At 37.0% G+C, this 22587-nt stretch overlaps 1 protein-coding gene across 1 annotated transcript in view; it reads right to left on the bottom strand.

The window, feature by feature from the left end:
- KCNK2 (potassium two pore domain channel subfamily K member 2) overlaps nt 1–22587 on the bottom strand; it is a 124312-nt gene that overhangs the window by 90932 nt on the left and 10793 nt on the right. Inside the window, exons 2-3 of the mRNA XM_071739633.1 lie at nt 10269–10343; nt 9413–9605 (exon numbers count right to left, since the gene is read on the bottom strand). Coding sequence (XP_071595734.1) covers nt 9413–9446 — 34 coding nt within the window. The 5' untranslated portion in view covers nt 9447–9605; nt 10269–10343. The remainder of the gene's footprint in view (nt 1–9412; nt 9606–10268; nt 10344–22587) is intronic.

Below are 22587 nucleotides of genomic sequence, written 5' to 3'. Positions count from 1 at the left end.
GCTGTAGTCCTTAACTGCTATTCCAGGTCCTTCATCCCTCACATTTTGTTATAATTTTCTGACACTGAATGCATGTTTCTCTTTAAGTCTCTTCTTCAGATATCATACAGTGCTCTTTGTGGTAATAAATGGAGGTGCCTAGGTAGGATCTTGTAACTGTGATGAAGCTTTCTTGGTGTTATCAGTGTCTGAAAACACGGAAGTGCCACATAATAAGCTGGGTCCCTCTAGTCTGTTTAAATAAAATTCATTAGAAGTCACAGTAAATCCATCATCTTGTTTAAACTTATTGTTTTTGCTAGAATCAACAGAACATAGGAGGTGGGGTTTGGCCAGCAAGCTCTATTAGAGTGCTGGCTGCCAACCAACAGCCCCCAGTGAAACATCAGTAGGAAAAGTACACTTAATTCTAGTCACTGGTGCTCCACAAAAAATAACCCAAAAAGAGAAGAAGAAAAGATAGATAGATAGATAGATAGATAGATAGATACACAGATAGATTTATTTTTTTAGAGGAAACTGGAAGGGCTTGTCTCACTTATTCTGGCAAAATGAGGGCTAAGAAGACATCTGATTGCTGTGTGTACATCAATCAAAAAGACTTTTTTGAGCTAATGGACCATGTTGGCACAAAACCAAAACCATTCTGTGAATACATTTTGGCTGGAAATCACAAAAAGCATGAGAAGAGCCAGCTTTTGGAACAAACTCTCAGTAGTAAGGATAAGAACAAAAACCTAACATTGTAAAATAGAGACTGGTCAATTTACACAAAAGATTCATCTGACATGCTGCCTGCAAAAACAGATTGGTCTCAGAGGCTCATTGGAGAGATGGTCAGTCTTCCTGACCCCAGAAGCCACATTCTCCAGTCTTCACAGAGCCACACAGACATCAGAGGGCTGTGGGGAGAGTGGATAGCTGAACAAGTCCTAAATCTTTTACTGTTCCCTTGTGGATTTGGGCTGGATGGCCTCTGCATCCCAAGTAATGTCATAGCCATTGGCTCATGTCCCCCCAACAGCCTCCAAACCAGTGTAGCCCACTGCCACATAAGTGCTGTGACCCCAGCATGTGAGTTTATTTGGCACGCAACTCAAAGAAGACCTTCCCAAGCCCTCTCAGCCACACACAGAGAGATGTAGCATTTTTCCAACCCACAGCTCTCAGGTGCCAGGCTGTCCCTTCTCCATACTAAGAAGAAACATATCAGGAAGAATGTCTTTTAGAATAAGGTGGTTTTTTAAGAGCTTTTTCTCTAATCTCCTATATTCTTAGCAACAGTAGCACTAAGAACCAAAGTGAAAATCAAATATTTTTACATTAAGTTATCATCGTCAAGGTGAAACACTATAATAATAACCTGAGAAGATCTGAGATTTAAAAGGCAATAACTGTGTCCTGGACTGCATGTTCTACCAAAGCCAAAACATTTGCAGCAAGTGTCAAAGCCAAAGATATGTGTTTTTTATTAATAGAAGATTAAGCTATTGCTGAGTTAAGAAGTAGCCTCAAGTTACTAATATAATTAAAAATTGTGATTAAATATTAAGATGAATGGGAAAAATCAAATTGTGGGCTGTCAAAGTGCCAAGTAAATAATTTAAGGACAGATTTAAAGAGCAGTGGTAATGCCCTTTTTCTGATTTTTCTACTTCTTCATATTACTGACCTTTTTTTACCTCTAAAAGTCCTCACATTTTTCTCTGATATTTGAATAGGTTAGTAACGTTACTTTCCCCTACAATATGCTTCTGCTTAAAATACATGTTTGGAAATCACAGAAGTGTCTGTGCTTGTCATATGAAATAGAAAAAAAAGTCATAAAGGATAGAAGGACAACACTTTCTGGGGCATTCACAGGGAACAAACTATGTATTTGTGGATAGGGCTAGGAAAATGAGTCAGAAGAGGGGTCATGGGCTGACTGTGGGTTGTTTGGTTATCCAAATGTTTTCTTTTCAGAATTTTTCCATCTCCATTTTCTCTGCTTTTAAGAGTTGTTATTCTTCTTACTTTGGATAAATAAAAAACATTTCTTTTTGTCATCTAAAGGGTGTCAAGGAGCTGATATGACTTATTGTTGCAGAGGAGAATCTAAGCCAGGTAATTTCTGAAGGTAAACTTAGAAGGCAATTTCTGCACTGACTGCCCAGGCAGGCAGAAGTTGGATCTTTCCACACATGTGAACACCATCTTTGACATACTGTGACTGTGAAAACTTTTTGAAACAAATGATTTTGTTTTGTTAAGAGCTAACCAAAAGACCCCCACACACCTCACATCTCCAGCAAAAGCAACTAGATTGTAGTTCTGGACTCCCATCTGGAATATGGAAGAATCAAGGCACAGTACCAATATGGTGCTTGATACAGCACCTTAAGCAGCCAGGCAGTATCAAGGAGTTGCATTTTTGTATCCATGGTGAATCTGAAATGCCAGTTCCCATGAGAAGTTTGAGTTAGAAGACCAGTACTTTCCCAACAGCAAAGGTTTATTGGGCTTTTTTTTTAAGAACTGGCTTCTGTCATCAAAGACTTTTTATTACACCTCAAAAAATTTTCTCACCATCTCTAATTCATGATAGCCAAGTATAGCAACACCATCCTGTCCCTGTTATACTGGATGTTCATTCCTGCTACCTAGATCTCCCTGTGATCAACCTGGATGAAGGCATTTGTCTTTCACCAGTGTCATATATCCTCATTACTACATGCTAACTCTGCAGTGATGCAAATAGACAACTACATCTAGAATACAGGGTACAATTGCAAAAGCCATGCATGGCTAAGGCACTACGCCTTAGTTGAATAAAGTCACTACAAGACAAATTCCCACCCCATCATTTTTCCCACATATTATGGGAAACTGAGCTCTGATGCACACTTTAATGTTAGTTTAAAATGAAAAGTGCACAGTGCCCAACAGAGCAGTGAATTAAGTGAAGCCATCACAGGGGTTCCCAGAGAAATGGCTAACTAGTTGGAGAATTTTGACAGGAAGGTTGGGAATTCAGTAGAAAAGACAGTAGAATTTTCCACATTCTTAGCTCTGAGGATTGCCAGGAATCAGCCTCTGCTTAAGAGCAGATAATTTTATGTCTGGAGATTTGTCATGCAGGTTGCCATAGAGCACACCTCAAAGTCTCATAGAGCTGGAGACATCTATAGTTCTGCCATCACTACACTGTTACAGTGCTGTCTTCTCATAGCTTTAAATATACTTGAGTATTTGCAAAGAAGCTATTCTGCACCCTCAGAGAAAAGCAGGATTTCTGCAGAGTTTGTTATGGTTTATTAGAAATCCCAAATACTTTTGCAAAGCATGCTGATAAATGTGTTTCTGGTATACAGCTGCATTTTTTATTCCCTGTCATTAGACCACTGCTGAATCATACTTTTTGTCCACCAGTTTTCAATTTGTTCTTTGAAGCTATCCTAATCAATAATTCACACTTGTGTTAAGCACATTTGCACTGTGAAGATGTTCTCTTTCTTGCACAATGCTCAGTTTTCTACAGATGCAATAGCATCTGTAACTTACAGAAAACTTCTATACATAATTTCACTCCTCATTTGCATGACTTCTCTTTCCAACATGGTAGCACTAGGGTGAGCTTTTCCTAGGTGTCCCTTTCTGCTGGATTCCTACCTCAAATGGATAGAAAACTGAACTAGATTATTGAATACAAGTATCCTAGCTTCCGTGAAGTCTGTATGAGGACAGGATTAATGGAATTAAGCTTATAAATTATTACATATTTATATTTTTTAAGGCCACTAAGATATTGTTTTGTCTCAGAGTATTTTATTTATGCTAAAACAGGTCATTCTCCTGACATTCATAAAGGATAGGCTTCTCAGATGCAACTTAATATATATTGTATATTTTTAAATAAAAACAGAATTATACCATAGAATCATAGACTTTAAGTTGGAAAGGACTCATCAGGATAACCAAGTCCAACTCCTGTCCCCATGTAGGGCACCCCCAGAATCACATCATGTGCCTGACAGTGTCATCCAAATGCTTCTTGAACTCAGGCAGGCTTGGTGCTGTGACCACTGCCCTGGGGAGCTTGTTCCATTGCTCAGCTGCCCTCTGGGTGAAAAACTTTTTCCTGATATCTAACCTAAATCTCCCCTGAATCAGCTTCCTACCATTCCCCCAATTCCTGCCTTTGGTCACAGGAGTGAAGAAATCAGCACCAGTCCCATCTCTTCCCCTCGTGAGGAAGCCCTATACTGTAATGAGGTCACCCCTCAGCCTCTTTTTCTCCAAACTGAACAATCCAAGTGACCTCAGACACTCCTCATAATTCATCCCCTCCTGACCCTTCACCATCCTTGTTGCTCTCCTTTGGATGTTCTCCAACAACTTGATGTCTTTTCTATCCTGTGGTGCCCAAAACTGCACACAGGACTCAAAGTGAGGCTGTACCAGAGTAGAGCAGAGTGGGACAATCACCTCCCTTGCCCGGCTGCCAACGCTGTGCTTGATGAATCCCAGGACACAGATGGCCCTCCTGGCAGCCAAGGCACACTGCTGGCTCTTACTCAGTTTGCCACCAACCAGGACCCCCAGGTCCCTCGCCACTGTGCTGCTCTCCATTATTACCCAATTCGTGGTTCATTGAATGAATTTTTTGTTGTCCTTGATAAAAATGCACAGGTTAGATATCAGCTTTTGGATTTCTTAATATCAGGTTGCATTTATGTAGCAAGAGAACCAAGACTCTTGCTGCAATTCTAAGCAGCTAAAGAAAAGATTCCCAGAACACTTGCTATACAAACAAATGACAACACAATTCACATGCAGCACCCAGGCAACAGTGCAGAAAAACTTTCGAGTTAAGTATCTGCAATGAAACACTAATTTCACTGAATTTTGTTACTGATTTCGATGGAGTTTTACACTTAGGTTTTTTAACTTTTTAAATTTTTTTTACAATTTATTATAGTTTGGTAAAGGCAAGAATCCTGTCCCACCTTGAAGAAGACAAGTATTGTTGCTTTCTACTTTGGTTCACAGACTGAGATGGCCATTTCTTAGTAAGTCACAGAACCACCATAAAGCCATTGCTGTCACATTGGATGGTAATTGTCACTGTCTCAAAAAGGACTCAACTCCAAGCAACACATACAAAGACCAAGGGAAGCTGTGGTGTGCAGCGTTTTCTGAGTGTCTGATGTTAGTGCCTGATGATTGTCTGATGTTAGCTGTTGATATGAAGACAGATGATCATGGCCTAGAAGAGAGACGGTGGAGTATAGCTCCTATTCTGAAGTAGTGACTACAGCTGGGCTGAGCTGCGTCTGCAGAGTTCTTCAGTGAGGCCCTTATCTGCCATTTTCTAGCAACTGTTCTGTTCATAGGAAATTGCACTCCAGAGGTCATTAAATGCAAGCAGCAGTAACTCCCACATTAATAGGGGGTGAAGATTCAACTCTCAGAGTTGAGGATTTGAGGCTGCACAACCTCATGATGTATGCTCATAGATGGGGATTTGCTCTGAGATACTTTCTTCCATGTGACAAAAATCACCTGCACAACTTTTTGTACAGCCTCTGTATCCCCCTCATCACTTCTGGTATGGTGGTAACATCTCTGAAGCTATTCTTGTTAGCCGAGGAATGGGAGCAGAACAAGGCCTTGAAGGGATCTTGCAGCAACCTCTTAAGAATCTTTAGAGTTAAAATCACAAGTCTGAGAAAACAGAGCACAATGTCAGCACTTTCTTTAGAATTCTACTAACTTTCCTATGTGTAACTGCACAGAACACACCAAATAGTTTTGTGAGCAAATATAAAGCAAATGGTAGGTGGGAAAATTGAAAGGTCTATTTTAGGAAATAATGGCAATATTAGCAAGATAAAAACATTATGTAGGAATGTCTCCCACTGAAGAGTTTTTGTTTCATGCATGTGTATTTGTGAAGTGGGAAAAAAATAGAAGGGGTATTGGATGCAACAAAGAAAATCCAAACATATGCTCTTGCCTCAACCAAATAAGATCCCAGCACACATCTACAGCTAAATCAATGGGAATTTTGCCTTATCCATCAGGGCTAGTCCCAGGCATCCTTAATGATAATGTTCTCTATCTTAGAAATTATATTTGAATCCATAAGTTGTTTACCTGTTTCCTCTGTTATATGTGGTTTCTGCCTAAATTTAAGTTATGTGGTTTAACCAGTTTGCAAGAGATTTGACTCTTGACTCTTGACTCCTTTCTCTTTTACCTGCCAACACATTTTTAGAAAGTGATACATTTTTTGTTTGGAACGTGATGAAAATGAACACAGATCAACACAATAGCAGGCATTTCTCAGTGGCATAAAGGATAATAAAACTGAAGTTTCTGTGATTACTGTGCAAGTCAATGAGTTTTCAAATGAACAGCTCAGCAACCACCACTCCATCATTCAAGTGACTGTTAGAAAGATTTTTTTCCTGGTATTAAAAGTCAGGGTATATGACACAGCATATATTACTCCCAATCTTTGAGGGACAGAATGAGTCAATTTCTCTCCTAAATAATCTATGCATAAGATTTTTATTACAAATGGATGAAATTAAAATTTCTTTTTTTCAGGATTTGGTCCATGCTAAATACAGAAATAAGCAACATATTTTGGTTTAGAACATATAGTTGACAGGATTTCTTCTATTTGTCAATCAATTCTAAACAGATTGCTATGCCTGTATAGAATTCCACTGATTTTATATGTGGAGACTTACATCCTTATCAGGTGAGGTTATGAGCTCCCTTAAGCTGCTTTCATTCTGTATAGAACATATTGTTCCTGTACAACAGCTTCTAAAAATACTAATCTGTTTTGAGGAAAAAATGCTATTCTTGTCTGGACTTCTCTTCCCAACATTTGTCATCAGTGAAAAGCATTAAACCTCATCCCAAAGTAAGATCCCTTCTCCACTAAGTGCTAGTCATGCTATTTCAAAGAATAAACAGTGACCAAAGGAAGCTGATCTCCACCTCCTTTCACACTAGGAATGGAAGTTGAAGACAGGCTGATGTTCTGCAACATTTGTCACTGGTTTTGATTTAGGAGAGTGCTGTTGCAACAATGCTTCAGCAGACCAACACTCAAAGCCATGGCTATTTTTACTCGGTACTTATTCAGAAAAATCACACTGGACCCTTTTTGCCCAAATGCTTGGGATTTTTTGTATTGACAGGTACCAAAAACTCATTCAATTAGTCAAAGCATGCAGATGGAGCAGTTAGGTGAGAAATTTTTATATCTTGACCTGACCTTCTTGAAAGGAAGAAGAAAAAAAAAAAAAACACAGCAAAGTTGTGCTGACCACTGGGGAAGCCTGGACCACAGCATATTACATTTCACTGTTAACCTGCATTTTATCTTTACAGGAAACAATTAATGAATAAAACCATCCCTCATCCAGACCACTCTGACCTTCCTTTAGAAAGATGAGCTCTCTTTGAGTAACTTAAAAATCATGCACAGACAACTCTGTGTTTGCTGTAATGTTTCATGTAGCAAGTATTGTCTCAAAATACAAAATTGCTGAAAAGTGGTCAAGACTACTTTAAATAATTCATTTTTTATCCTCCTCCATCAGTCAAAAATAAAGAAAGATGTGGAAGGAGGCCAGAAAGGTATTTGTCTTCATGTTATTTTGTGGTTTACAACATCATACTGAAGATCTCAGCATTATACACTGTTGAATATTACTGAATTTGCCTGTCAGGATAGAGTAGTTCCTTTTTATTGCAGAAGTGGATGTAGGAAGAAAATCCTATCTTTTAATTACCGATAGGAAATGGTTACAAATAAGAAAATTAAACTACTATCTATTTTATTTATGTCAATCACACTAAAAGAAAAGTATGAAAAATCTACTTAGTCTCAGCATGATACCTCAACTTCTCAGACATGCTTTTGCAGTACTGCTTATCTTCTTGACTTCATAATTTAAAGGTATTAGGAACTGACTTCCATCTATTTCTTTTCTCTTTTTCAAACCCTGTCTCATTTTCTTGTCCCAGACAATTTTCAGCTTTCTCTTGTTTCTACACTCAATATACATCCAAATTTAAAATCTTAACCACAGGAGAATTCTCACCAAGGGCCAGCAGCAAGATCAAGTATACATACTAAGTGTACATACTAAGTGTACATAAATTTAAATAATCTCTGCAAACTAGGTCCTTACCTTTCAGCCTGTAGTAGGCTGAAAAATGGCTGGCTATACTTATTGATGCAGCTCCCTAACTAATCTAGAAAATCAGAAAATTTAAAGACCAATGGAATAGTGAAGCAAAAGCTACAAGAATCAAACCTTACTAATTAACTGGGACACAATTTGGTATGTACCAAAAATATTTGCAAAGTGAACAGTTAGTCAAACAATTAGTGTCTGTTCTGTGACAGCCTTCTACTTTTCTCCCGTTTTCATACATTTCTAGGGAGTTTAAAAATACTAGAAATATTTTCTCTTTACAGTTCTCTTAATTGACTTTCGCAGAAGCTTCTCTGGTATCCTCAGAGAAAAAAACCTGAGATGCTATATGTAGTATTGGGCTTTTATGATTTATTCCTTATTTCTGCTTTTAGTTCACCTTTGCCATTTTAGATTGTGAAGGTTCCACTATGAAGGTGGTAAGTTGCTTATACCCAGCCCAGCACAGTTGCTCAGGATTATTATTTGCCCTTATACTCAGTGAGGGTTCCAGACAACCAAGCAGAAGAAAAAATTCCTTCTCACAAACAAAACTCACTCACATCACATTGGAAGGAAGTAGATATTTTCTAAAGTTTTTTTGTAAAATAAGAATAGAATTACAATTAAAAAATAAATAAGTTAAAGATGAAAAAAAAAACCCAAACCAAAAAAACCAGAATAAAAAATGCACAGAAGCAAAGGAAATAATGTAAACCCAGAACAGCTCCTTTTATAGTGGCTCAAAAGACCCATCACTAATTCAGAAACCTACAGTGCAAGTCCCTAGTTTGATAGAGATCTGCAAATAGATTTTCCTCTTTCAAGAAGCTTAAGCACTAGAGCATTAATTTTTTTCTGTCTCAGATCTTGGTGAGGATTTTCCTCAGGCCTGAGAAAACTTTCCAGTCATTTTAATTTATTAAATTTATTATTTATTAATTTATTTAATTATAATTTGCAAATCTTCAGTACATACCAAGCGTTGAGTCTAAACAGACCTACTACAAAATCAATATTTCAAAAGAAAGTCCATTAACTAAAATAAGACACCTTTATTTAGAAATTCTATATATGTCATTGAGGCATTTTCTCTCGTTATTACTCAAGTAATCTAATTCTACATTCTAGTGCGCTATCTCAGGTTATGGAAGCTGCTTAAAAACTGAAAACTAAATTAAGTGTTTGTCTATAGTAGTGGTACTTACAGTAAAAATTATGTCTTGCTTGTGGGTTCCTCATTTGGTGATGTAATATTCAGGAGTCACCATGCTTTTGTTCTAAGATAAAACATTTCCTCTATCGCTGTCTTTAAGGAGTCTTCCCAACAAAGTCATTTCATCATTACATTCTCTTCCACAGTACATATATGTACTCTCTCTGTATTTCCTGTCCAAAATACTCAATGTATACATAAAAGTAAACTAGTGAGTTACTAATTATGGTACATGGCACTTATATCACGTTTTACATTTCCATTGTACTAAAAACAAGGGAAACTGATTGAACAGCTTAAGAAGCACATAGAAACCTGAACAAAAAATTACCAGAGTCCCATAAAAGATTGAAAAATTGTATCTCAAATATTCTAGAAGCTTTTAAATTACTACAACTTCTTTACTATAAATGAATACATGAAAATCAGGGTTCCCATTAATTCTTCCTTTCTTAAGCATCATTCACATGAAACATGCACATTCAGCATCCACTGTAATCATCACTGAAAGATCCCCAGTATGTTTTAGTCAGGTGTGCCTCAAAGTATACATTTTGCTCCATTGTTTAAAGAAGGAAGTCTTATGTTGCTAAAATTTCTCTTTTAATTTAGGAACTTTCTAAGTAGCAGTGACAAAACCAGCTTTAAAGCACCTTTTCTCAACTGTATCAATCGTTATTGATTGGGACAAGGGAGAAAGGGAATAAGAGTTTGATTTTATTTTCTGTAAGCTTTTTTAGAAATTTAATTGCTTATGTTTCCCCCATCCACTCTTGCTCCCCATGGGCTGCAGTATTATGATTATCCCAATTATAAATTTTGAAAAAAGACTTTATTTAATTCCCTACCTTCAGTTGCACACAGATTTTCCAAGTTCAGATGTCAGTAATTTGAGGCATTCTGTTCATATTTTTATTGAATTCCTTAAAAAAAAAATAATAAGGCATAGTTATTCCAAATTCTATAAAATCATATCACATAGGAGTCGTGCACTGAAAAACTGGTCTGTTAGTCATAATAATTGTGCAAATGCAACTGTCACAACAATCATCTAACAAAAGTAGACAAAGAATACTATTTTAAGTAATGTGATTTGGCAGTCATATAACCTTATTCTTACATTTTTATATCTCATTTTAAATCTCTGAAGATATGGCAAGAGGTTAAGAGAACGAATACATCTATCTCTCTTAAACATTCTGTTATCCACTTGTAAATATATGCAACCACAAACAAAGGAATATTATCATCCATAAAACAGTCTGGCTGGAACTTCAACTTATAGCCAGAAACTTGTGCAGAAACTACTTCATTTCCAGTCCTCTACTTAGAATCGCAATTGTTTTATGGAAATTAGATTAACTATGAAAAAAGAGAAAATAATCTCAAAAACATCTTCTCTGTAGGCAGTGTCACAGAGAGCTTATTCCCACTCTTATTCAATTAGAAAGGAACTTTTTCTTGTGAATTTCACAGGCTGCTAATTTGGGCCCAGACTCTGGGAAGCAGAGCAAATGTAGTGCTCAAGGCCAATCATATGATGTCATCTCAAGATTTTCAGAGAACCTCTTCATATGGAGATGTGCCATATGTGAGCCCCTGTGATAGATACTTCATCAGTTTCACATACCTAACTTTGACAACTTTCTACCAGGAGCTCTAAAATAGTTGATATTTAGCTTAAAGCCCTGAAGTTGGGCAGATATTCTAGAACATCACATTTTTTAATTTGATTTCATGATCTTTGTTTGCAGCAGAGCTGAAAATACAAGTTGTAGTTCACAAAGGCCAAATAAAACACCATCACAGTAGCAATTTTTATTAAATTTAAAAATTTATTCTTACCAAGAGCCTGACAGCTACGATAAAGTTGTAGGTGCAAATTAAAGGAAAATCTGCCTTGCAGCAAAACTTAGCTATGTACTTTTTGTCAGTAAGTCACTAGTGCAAGCAGTCCATTAAATAAGAGAATGTTTTGTATTTCTGTGCATTTTGAATACAGGATCCCAACTGCTCTGTAAGCAACTGCTTACAGTAAGATTTCTGATGGACAGCGGCCCTCTGGTCTCATTTAATTTGCAGAGATAGAGATTATTTGATCCAGCTTTCTGCCTCTCTGTGTAAAGAAACACGGAAGTATTGCCACCTAAGAACTAAAAAAAAAAAAAAAAAAAAAAAATCAATCCCACAGAAAACCAAGCCTCATGAATTTTGGGTCAAAAATAAGTAAGAAGTTCTCAGAACTAAAAGAAGCATCAGAGGTGGTCAAAGCAAGCCTGACACTGTGAGCAGAAAGTATAAATTATCAAGAAGAATTTTCCACATAACATGTGTTGCTGCTCTGATTCTATTTTGATTGGTTGTTTTTATTTTCTACAAACAAAAACCATTTTCCTGGTGTGCATGTCTACAAAAACCCTTTCAGATGATCAATTCTCTTTATTTAGGCCATTTTTGATCATTTGGTTCTTATATAAACACACAAATTGCCTGTTCTCATTTCCCATTTTCTGTAAGTTGTGTAACTCATTTCTGTCAGCAGCTTCTGCAACTTTCTGTAAATCAGTGCTCCTGCACTTGGGTACTGACAACAATTAGGAATGTGTGAAATTAATTCACTTCATATGAGTCAGTTAATGAAGACCTTCAAGTATAAATCCAGAATGGGGGAAGAGTCAGAATATATGATTCAGAGACTAATTAAGAGGGGTTTTTCTAGGGGAATGAGGAATCTGCTGGCTTGTCCCCTGAGATTAGGGCAGATCAAGTGTTCTCTTCTTTGATAAAAAAAAATGTAAATCTTGTTTGTAGACCAAAATAACAGCCTTAACTCCGATATCATGTCTTACACAATATTTAGCCTGTAGTCGTTTGAATTTTCTAGAAACTGAAAAAATATTACAGCTGGTAGACTTTATATTGATTTCTATTTTGTCTTTACTGGCTATATCCTTCCTTTCTATCTATATTTTTTTATATTCTTTCTTTCTTTTCCTTAACCTTTTCTCTTCAACCATAAAATGTTTTTTTTCAAGATCTCTTTAATCTCTACTGTAGAACACACTTATATCAGATGGCCCAGAAGATAGGGCAATTTTGATGAAAAAAAATACTTAGAATACTTAGTTCAGTTTACCTGATTTTTAAAATGGTTTGGGCATATTTTTTTACTTAATTCTATATAATACCTATTTATCTGTAGGTTTTTTCTTGTGCTGACTGCAATTTGTAGTTGTAAATATATTCTCCAGAAAACCTCAATTATTTATTTCAATAGAATTCATTAATTCTCTTAAACTATAAAATTGCTTTAAATCTTTCTCCTTTCCCATCAAAAACTCCATGAATCAATTCCAAGTTCCTCTATTGGAGGGAATTGTAGAACTTGAAAATACAATTTTGACTGGTGTACTGCAAACACAACATCTCTCACTCACATACAATGCATATGAATAGTAATCTGTACTTTTAAGCACAGCAGTAATATATGCCTCACCTTGGAGCAGAGCCCAGAAGCATTTTCCCTCATATATCTGAGGAGTTCACTGTGCTATACTAACTGATAGAAGACAACAAAAGAAAATATTCTATTTCAAATGCTGTTTTGATCTTCCACCACCAGACATAAACCTGTTGCCTTTTTGTTACAAGTAAATCAAATTACTCAAATTGCCCTTCTCTGAAGGAGGTAATAAGAGACTTTCCAGTTTACAAAGTTCAACAAAGTTCAGATGCTTTTCAAACATCTAAGGCATGGAAAGCTACCAAGAAAGACACACAGGAAACACTTGTTCACCCCTTTTCATATCACAAGACAATTAACACCAGCCAGTTACTATAAATTCTAAGCTGAAGACATTCACTTACTTCCTCACCTGCAGTAACTTGTCCCCAGATCCCAATGTCTGAGAAATGGGCCAAATCCAAGCACTGCCCAAGTTCAGAGCCAGCACATAGGGACAAAGATGCCCCAAGGGCAGGGGGTGCTTGCCCATGCAGGCTGTAAGCTCCTGGGGCCTCAGCATCAAAGCATGTGGCACAGGTGAACACTCAGAAATGTCATGCCATGAGCACTCTTTAATGTATTCAAGGGGGGGATTAAGGGGTTAGGGGGGGGGAAGAAAATCGAGCCAATAATCAATTGCCAACATCCTCTTAAAGCCTCTCTCACCTTCACCTGAAGGTCTGACCTTTTCCTGCTTCAACACAAAGTCGAACAGATGGGTTTCAGGAATTGCTGGAAGTGATTTTAACTAAACTGTCTGACTTTGTCCTAAAAGAGTGGGGAGTGCTCACATGCTACCTCACAGTGAAGGCAGCTTTCAGTAACCTGTTCTTTTCTACCTCTTTGTTTCTAGCCATCAGTTCTCATGTCACAAACAATGACTGAAAATAGCCCTACAGGTAGGCTGTAGACCTGCTAATACATGAAATGTGGAGGCAAATTTAGCATTTTGGCAATTAAGTCCTAAATGGGCTTGGGTAAATGAACCAGTAGTGCACTCTGACTGAATATGTGACTGTCTTAATTTAAAACCAAATACTTTCTTTCTTTAGATAAAGACATCAGTTCTCTTGGCTTGTGAAGTAATTTTCCTGAAAGTCTAGGTTTTTATATATTCATACCAGATATACCATTTATAGGCATAAAGAAAAAGTGCACAGCTGAAAGAGTGACTTTTTATGCTATTAGCAAAATATACAAACTAAGTGTTTTTCTTTAAAAAATCTTATCAGATTAATGGCATTCCTTTTGATGTCAATGGCAAAGTAACACTCTGGAAAATTCCCACATACAGCACTTAAGAGGTAGAAATATAAACTGTTTTTCTGAATAAAATTTTTTCTCCTTTCCAAGGCATATGAATACTATCTAACCAATCCTCTGTACTCTTTATAGGTTCCATAATTCCTCTCTATTATTTGTCATATCATTTTACTGAAGTAATATTCACTCTGTTCTATTCTACATATACAAATACCCTAATTGTGCCAGAACTGGAAGAACTGGGGATAAAACTGTTTCTGCTCCATACCTCAATTCCTAAATTAAATATCCATCACAGAAAAGTCATGCAATGCCTATCTTATTTGTGGCATGATTGTTTTCAGGTATATCTAAAGTATTTGAACTTTTTTTTTTTTTTTTTTTTTCATCAAAGAAGTGGGGAACAAATCCACAGGAATTGAATTGTGTATTTTAGATGCAAAATTATATTTTTAAAGGCATAGACTTCCGTGTAGAGATGTTGGCACAAAAAATATTGTTACATAATAGGAACATACTACACTGATATACAACCACAGCTGCAGTGAAAGTAAAAGGTGAACTCAAAACTGAACAGAAAATACTTTGCCCTCAATGTGACAAGAAATCCCAAGATCAGAATTAATCTAAGCATTTATGTGACCATTTTTTATGCAGAATATCCAGGATTATGTACTTGTTATAAAATTTCAAGAGAAATTAAATCATTTGCAACAATTTTGATAAAAGTTCTCTGTACTAATATTTGAGATGAGGACTCACATAAAAAGTGTGAAAAGGTCGCAGGACTGAAGATGAAAAGGAAGAAATAGCACAAGAATGCAATAACAGAGTCAGAAAGGCTAAGAAGCAAAATTAGTATTAAAAGCACCCAGAAAAGATTTTATTAATACTGAAAAATTACATGAAAAGCAAAGGAAAGTACAGATTCACTACTTCACAAGGGCAATAGCAAACAACAGATGACTCAGAGAAAGTTGAAGCCTAAGGTAATATGGTAGACTAAGCAATTAAAATAGTTTCAATTTAACACACTCTTACCCTGCTATCCTGGAGCTCCCCCCAAATATAAGACACTCCATATCTCCATGGAAAATCTACCTAACTGTGAGGTAAGTATAACGGCAGTCACAAAATTTGTGTTAAAACAACATTTATGCTGTGGCCAAAAAAAGGTCTGGGAAAGAAAATTAACCATTATGGCTATTTAACAGGGGACAGTGTGGTGTACAGATGTATTTGGGCTTTAGGGGAAAGGATAGGAGTATGACAGCAACTTGTGTTTCTAAGAAAAACACTCTCATCTTGATTGATGTTGCACCAGTCTTAGAAATGGCCTCTTAGCCAGCAGTTAGGGGAAGGAATGAGTGTTCATGAAAACAGCTGCCAGTTTGGAGAAGAGAATGAAAAAGGAGAAAGTTAGGACACCAACAATCCCCATTCTGTCCTGTTTAAGCCTGGCACAGCAGCTTTCAGCTATTTATTGCATTCATTTTTTTCTTATAAGATCATTGTCCTCCAAAGAACTCAGAAACAGCCTCTGCTTAGGGAGCTGATCTCTTCATATATTCTTGCAAACTGCCAACTTCAGCCCAGCCAAGGGTGGATTTTAAGAGCTAGATTGTGTTCCTCCTGGATGAACAGAATGAGATGGATGCTGTCTGCAGCTAGATCTGCAGTAACTCTCTGTGCCCAACACATCTGTAGAGACAGAATTAATTTGAAGTCTGCAAGACTCCATCACTGGAAAGATACAGCATAACTCAATATCCCTAGCATGAAAATGGAGTTATTTACTGCCACTTTTCAGAAAATGACTAGAATTTTTTTTAGATTATACAAGAGCACATTTGAGTTTTAGAAAATATGGGTATTTTTTTATACTCAAGGCAGATGGATAGCTGCTGTGTCTTGGAAAAACAGAGCTGTATGTTAGAAAAACAATATCCCATAAGTCAATATTTAAATATTTATATACCAAATAGGCAACACCAGACACTCAGACATCTTGTACATGTTGTTCACATTCAATTAGGCTGTTTTGCTTCAGGATGGAAATGGAATATTAGGAAATGATAATGAGCCTTTCTGATGAGTCTGACTGACATCCAGGTAGAATCTCCGGAGGGAGACTGGCTTCAGAAGTTGCTCACATGCCCCCCTCACACTCAGCATTTCTACCATAAGGCTCAAATCTACATTAGTATTATAGAAACACATGAAACCTTATCCAAGAAGCACAGACATAAAGGATCTGAACCAAGAGCTGCTCTAATAGCTACATTTCACTTTTGGTGCTAATGGCAGCGCATGCCAGATGGTGTGAGTGCTGTGAACATCTCCAGTTGCCTCCATCTGAAGGAAACCAAAAGCTTCATAGTCCTTGGAAAAGACCAGGAATAGTGGGTAATAGCAGTAATAGCATTTAGAAAATCCAAGCCTGCCAGTTGCCTATTATTAAATATAATGGTTATATTAATGGACAGCCATTACAGATGTACTTCAGCCTTTTTAATGATTTCATAACCATGAGGAACAAAACTATTTCTATTTCCCATGAAGTATATATGTCAAATTTAATGGTCTGAAAGACAAATAAGAACTGAGCTGCTAAATCCATACTAGCATTCAGCATCCATGAAAATCAAAATTTTCTCCACTGAACTTAACCAAAGGACAGTAGACATTTTCAGATCATAGTCTGAAACAATATAATCTTGACCTAGAAGATAAAAGGAGTAAACAGAAGTATTTCCAGTCATTTCTGTACAAGGTATAGAGAATACTGGTACAAGGTAGATCAGCTTAAATTTGCACCCTAACTACTCATGAGGACAAGGTCCTTCAAAGTTGCTGCGAACTGTATTGTTCTTCCACAAACTTACAGACAACTGGGTTCTCATCGATTTTTTGTTTCTATAAATACATTTTTGAAAGTGTGGATTTCCTGCTACAATGAGACTGAGATGCTGCTGATCTGTATGCCTGAGGAAGAAGACAATTTATTCTTCTCTAGTTCACCAGGTGAGAGAAGAGTTTTACCAAAAATAGATTCTGTTCCTGTTTTCCTCGTGTCATATTGGTTCCACAGTCAAGAGAAGATTTTACAAGGATAAAGAGATGTCCTCCTACTCCTATGCCCCATAAACATTCATTTCAAGGCCAGAAACATTCAGATCAAATGGGAAGGAAGAAAGGATCAATACAAGAGAGGACTCCATCTCTGCAACATAGACTGCAGAAACTTCGAAAAGCAAGCTGACAGCGGAGCAGGTAAACTGCAGAAGCTTTCACGGTTTTGTCTAACACGGAGCCTTTATAAGCGAAAATGGTTGCAATTGTCCCAGAGACAGTTGGGAAACATGTTGAAAGGGCAAAACCAAACTGAAATCAAATTTTCTTTCCAACATCAATAGGACACCATCTGGACAAGAGTAGTTAACCCAGTTCCAGCCTTAGTTTCAACCACTAACTTTTGCGACAGAAATAAAAATTACTTTCCAGGCTAATGAAAAACTTTGCATCAGTTCTGTCAGAACAGCAAGGAAAAAAGTGGTCTCCAACTTCTTTTCAATATACCTTCCCTGGAAATTATAACTATCTGATCTTCTATCTCACTAGCTTGTCATTTTGAGGTTGTTCCTACATTTCACCAAAATGTTGCCAGACTACAAGAAAAACAAACAAACAAAAACAATCACACATATTCCTAAATCCACTTGAAGGCACTAAATGCAACAATGTGATAAAATGGTACCTATTGCATTACTTTAAAAATCCAAGCACTTAAAAGCATGAAAATGAATAATTAAGAACATCAGTCTGGTGTCCGCAATCTAGCCACATTATGCTTATTTCATCATAACACCATTTACTGTCACACTTTGATTGTTTTTAAAACATATAATTTTGTTTTCTTGATGTCAGTAGCTAAATGTGTTCACTGAAAACACTGGGATCTGGATGGAAGGTACACAGAAACAGAAAAAAAACCCAAATATTACTCAGTTTTTAGAAATAGGTTGTATTGAATATTGCTCCTTGGCTTCTACTGATGTCTGGTAGGGTAGATTGGTAGGATGATCTGGTAGTACCAGATACCTCTGGTATGAGGTAGATTAACTTGAACCCATAATGCAACAGATGTCTAACAGAACTGGAAAAACTAAACCCAAAATCCAAAGGTCATCAAATGAAAGATGGTCCTTTAGTCCCGAGATAGGACTGATACAGAACAGCTGCAACAGCAAAGATGTTCTAAACCTGCAAGCAACTGATCATCCCAGCCACTAAATCACAGCATTTTCCACCAAGTTTCTATTGCACCAAGGCAGTCAAGTCATGATTTTATAAAGGGAGAATAAATCATCTGTTATTATTTTACTCCAGGTCATCCAAAAAAGAAAACTTACTCTGACCTCTTCAGGGCAAGGAAGTTGTATTTTGACCAAATCAACCTGAAGTTTTTTCATAAAACTCATACAAAAAAGTTTGATTACACGTTCATACAAATATTTACAATGCAACAACATCAGTCATCCTTTCATTTTCTTCCTTTCCTAGAGCCAAACAGAGAAAGCATTCTTTAAAACTGCATTCACAAATCTGAATTTTACAGTCTCACATGCAGGAATTGGGACCTAATCTGAAACCATGCTCTTTTCCAAATCCATGAGAACTCTGCCATTCACTTCACCCTTTTCAGAATGTCAGCCACTAATCCATTCAACCCAGAGACTGAAACATCAGGGATGAATTTTGAAGGTTTGCTCTTGCACAGCCTTTTGATTTGTTTCTGTTTAAGCAGAACCCTTTGCAGAACTAAGAGGCTGCTTCTCTTGCTGGATCATCTTGAAGGAAGACAAGCACAGCTTTGAAAGGATTCAGATGGCATGTGGATAAATACATGAGGGAGCTGAAACCTGAAGATGAATTTCACAAGCTGAAAGAGAATAGATCAAATTGAATTATTTATCCAGCTCCAAACATTGATTAAATCCATAGCTGGCGATTGAGGGCTAAAGCCAACACAGATTTACAGCTGAATAAAATACAGTGCCAGAAACAGTTCCAACAGTAGTGTTTGCAGAACAGGCCGCAGTTTCCCTTTCTCTCATTTTTGAGACGTACTTTGTTAATGTCTCATTATCTTGCTTATGGAAGGAAGGAGAAGAGGTCTTACATTTTTCTGCCCTGCAGTTCAAAGAAAACAGATGCAATTCAAAGACACTGGACACAAAGATATTTTTTCTGTAGGTTTTTGTTTAAATTTTTTTATCATAATGGATCTATATAAATTGAGGAAACATTTATACCTATGTTTTTAATGCAATGTTAGCTAACAATCAATGAATATGAATAGTTTGTTTAAATTCTTGAAGCTGTGGTAGGAATAGGCAGAAGTTACTTTCTAAGTTGGCCACATCTGAAGAGTTGCTATTTGCAGCTGTGAAGTATCGCAGCCATTGTAGGAAAATCTCTGACTTGATCAGTCAATAGTCAATGTGATTGAGAGTAATATGTACACATCTCCTCTAAAAAACAGAAATATAAATGCTACCCAAGTAGACCTGAAAAAAATCAGGCTTCTCTTATGGTCTATTTCTAATGCACTAGGCAGACTGCTACTGGTGCACCAAGTATGAACTCAATCATATTAAATGGTTCTTGAAAGATATATCTTGTTGTTTATGTTCTATCAAGAGTTCTGTTGAAGGGAACCAGGTAGTGATCAAATGTCATGGCTTGGCAGGTTCCCTGGGTTTTTTTCTGATAACTATTTCTTCTGAAGTCTAGTTTGTCAAACTGGAGTAATAGGCAGTAGAATTTCCTGCAAAGTGCTATGATTTCTGTGCCAGCAGACAGTATGGATTCATGCAGTTCATATGAAAATGACATTTGGCATTCCACACACTTTCCTGTGTTGTTGAGGGCACAACATAAAACAACAGGAAGCAAATTTTGGGGGGGTTTTCAACACAGAAAATAGAAAAAGTCGCTCAATACATGCATAGAGCTTTCCAAAGGATAAGGTTCTCTAGGACAGTTCTCCTCCTATTTACATTTGGTTTTATTTAAATTTGTTTTTCTAATGATAGAATTATATTTCCTTGAATGGAATCACCCCTGATTTATTCAAGTGTGAGAACAAAGCAATCTGATTCCTCTGCCTGCTCTGAATCAGCATTATTGTGATGCCCCAAATTCTTTCAACATTTTTAAGATTTTCAAAAAATATCCTGGTCTTCCAAAAATTGGTCTTCTTTAATCTTTTTTATCTTGGTCAAGTTCCAAGCTTCATGTAATTTGTGTTGCTAATATTACCTCATTTCAAAATAAGGCTTTGAGGATTTTTTTCAGTAGCAACCTTCCTTAATATAAAACCTATAATTGTACTTTAGCAAGAGCACTTGAATGGTTGAGAAAAATACCTTATTAAATCTATGATAAAGTAGGGACTGAGCAATTATATGCTGGAAAAGGCGAAAAATCACCAGCAACTGCAAATTATAACAGCTGCAAAGTGCCTTGATGAGCTGACTGTGGCTCTCTGATTGATGAGCAGCAGTAGGTACACATTAAAGGGTGTGGGTGCCTCAAGCATGTCTCTGCCTTCAGTGAAATCAGACAAAAGGGAAAACAAAGTGCTTTACAGAAACCCACACTCTTTCTTGCACTGATAAACAGAAAATAAATAGTATTATACCTAATACTTACATTAGATGTAAGTTAGTGGCACACAGAAAGTGTATAACCCCGTATACACTATGTTTCAGCATATTCATCCAAATTAACCTCCTGTGCTATTTCTGTGGAGCTATTTAACATGGGATTGATGTGGCTCACTATTGACTTGCATTCTGATCTGAACCAAATCAGTGATGAAAGCTTTGAGAAAGCCTAGCACTCAGATCCAGTCCCTTAATAGCTCATGGAGAAGTGGCACAGTTTCAGGTGAAAGAATATCCAGTCACTGCCAGACATGAGCAGGGAGATTACTGTAAGTAGCAGAATACTTGTAGTCCTTATGATAGAAGACACTGACAATGGCTTAAGCTCCCTCTGCAACTATACAGTCTTTGCAGAGGCAAGTACTCCATCCATTAGCTATATTCCATGGGACAACCACACATCAAGCCCAAACAACTTCTTCAGCTGCCACAAACAGGAAAAACCTTAATCATAAGAATTTGTCAGGAAAGGAGAGCTGTGGGACTCTGCAGAACACAAAAATCATGGTGAAATAAGTCTATCTCTTTGTAATATTTGTACACAGTGGTGCCCAATGTGGAAAACACTCCCACAGAACATCCCCTAGAAACAGCATTAGTATTTGTAGCTTCTAGTAGAGAACCCCAGTCTTTGAAGCTGGTGGGTTTGGAGGACGATGTGGCAAATACGAGTACAGACTTTGTGCAGTATATGAACAAGATGTGAAAAACAACACAGTATAGAAGAACAAGTATTTAAAATTTAAGGATAATAAAACATTACAGAATGGAAAGGGATTTGTTTGTTGTTTGTTTGTCTTGGGAATGAAAAAAACAGGTGATGGAGGACTGATATTTTAACTCTTTTTATGTTAAACTTCCTTTCAATGTACCCACTGATTTCTTACCTACACTGTGCTGTATTTCATACAAATCTCATGCCAATACTATTAATCTGTAGTGGGCCACAGTTCACTCAGTGTAAAAATGAGTTCCCCAGTTCTCTTTTCTCCAATAATTCCTAGAAGGAACTGTAATTTTCAACAGCACACAGTTGTTTTCTACAGTTACAACTTAAAGGTCATGACTAATTATGTGCTGCCTCAGTAGGAAAACTCCACTGACTGGAAAACAAGGTACCAATACTGAAGGTATTTCTCCAAGGTTCCTTGGAGAAAAATCTGCATTTTTGTTGGTAAAGACAGAATCAACTCTAATGTCTGTAGTTAAGGCAATACCACTCCTTGCTACGCATAAAAATACTAAGAAATCCTTCTTGTAGCTTAAAATGGAAACTCTGTGGTGACTCAAGGAAAGAGAAGATAAATTTTCCACACCTGTTACATGCCAGCAATAGAAGACCCATCCCTTCCATTTTTTTTTTGATCAATATGTTTCACTCCTGTCTCCTGAAATAAGTTCCTGTGGAAAAAACACGTTGTATACTGGTTCTTTTAGATTTTACTATTTGTATATCAAATTAATTTCTTCTTAGACCAACTTGTTGCAGTGTTTAACTGTGACCTGACCCACATCTCACAAAACTGAAAAGTAGATTCTTTCATCGGTGCAAGGCCATTAAGAGACATCACAGGAAGACAAACAGTCACCATGTTGCTGATTAGGGGTCTGGAGAAAAGGCATTTTGAGGACAGGCTGAGGGAACTGGGGATGTTCAGCTTGGAGAAG

The sequence above is a fragment of the Heliangelus exortis genome, chromosome 3 (genome assembly GCF_036169615.1).
Source record: "Heliangelus exortis chromosome 3, bHelExo1.hap1, whole genome shotgun sequence".
NCBI classification, from domain to species: Eukaryota; Metazoa; Chordata; class Aves; order Apodiformes; family Trochilidae; genus Heliangelus; species Heliangelus exortis.
Note: the sequence above shows the minus strand (reverse complement) of the source record. Positions and strands in the feature narration are given on the sequence as shown.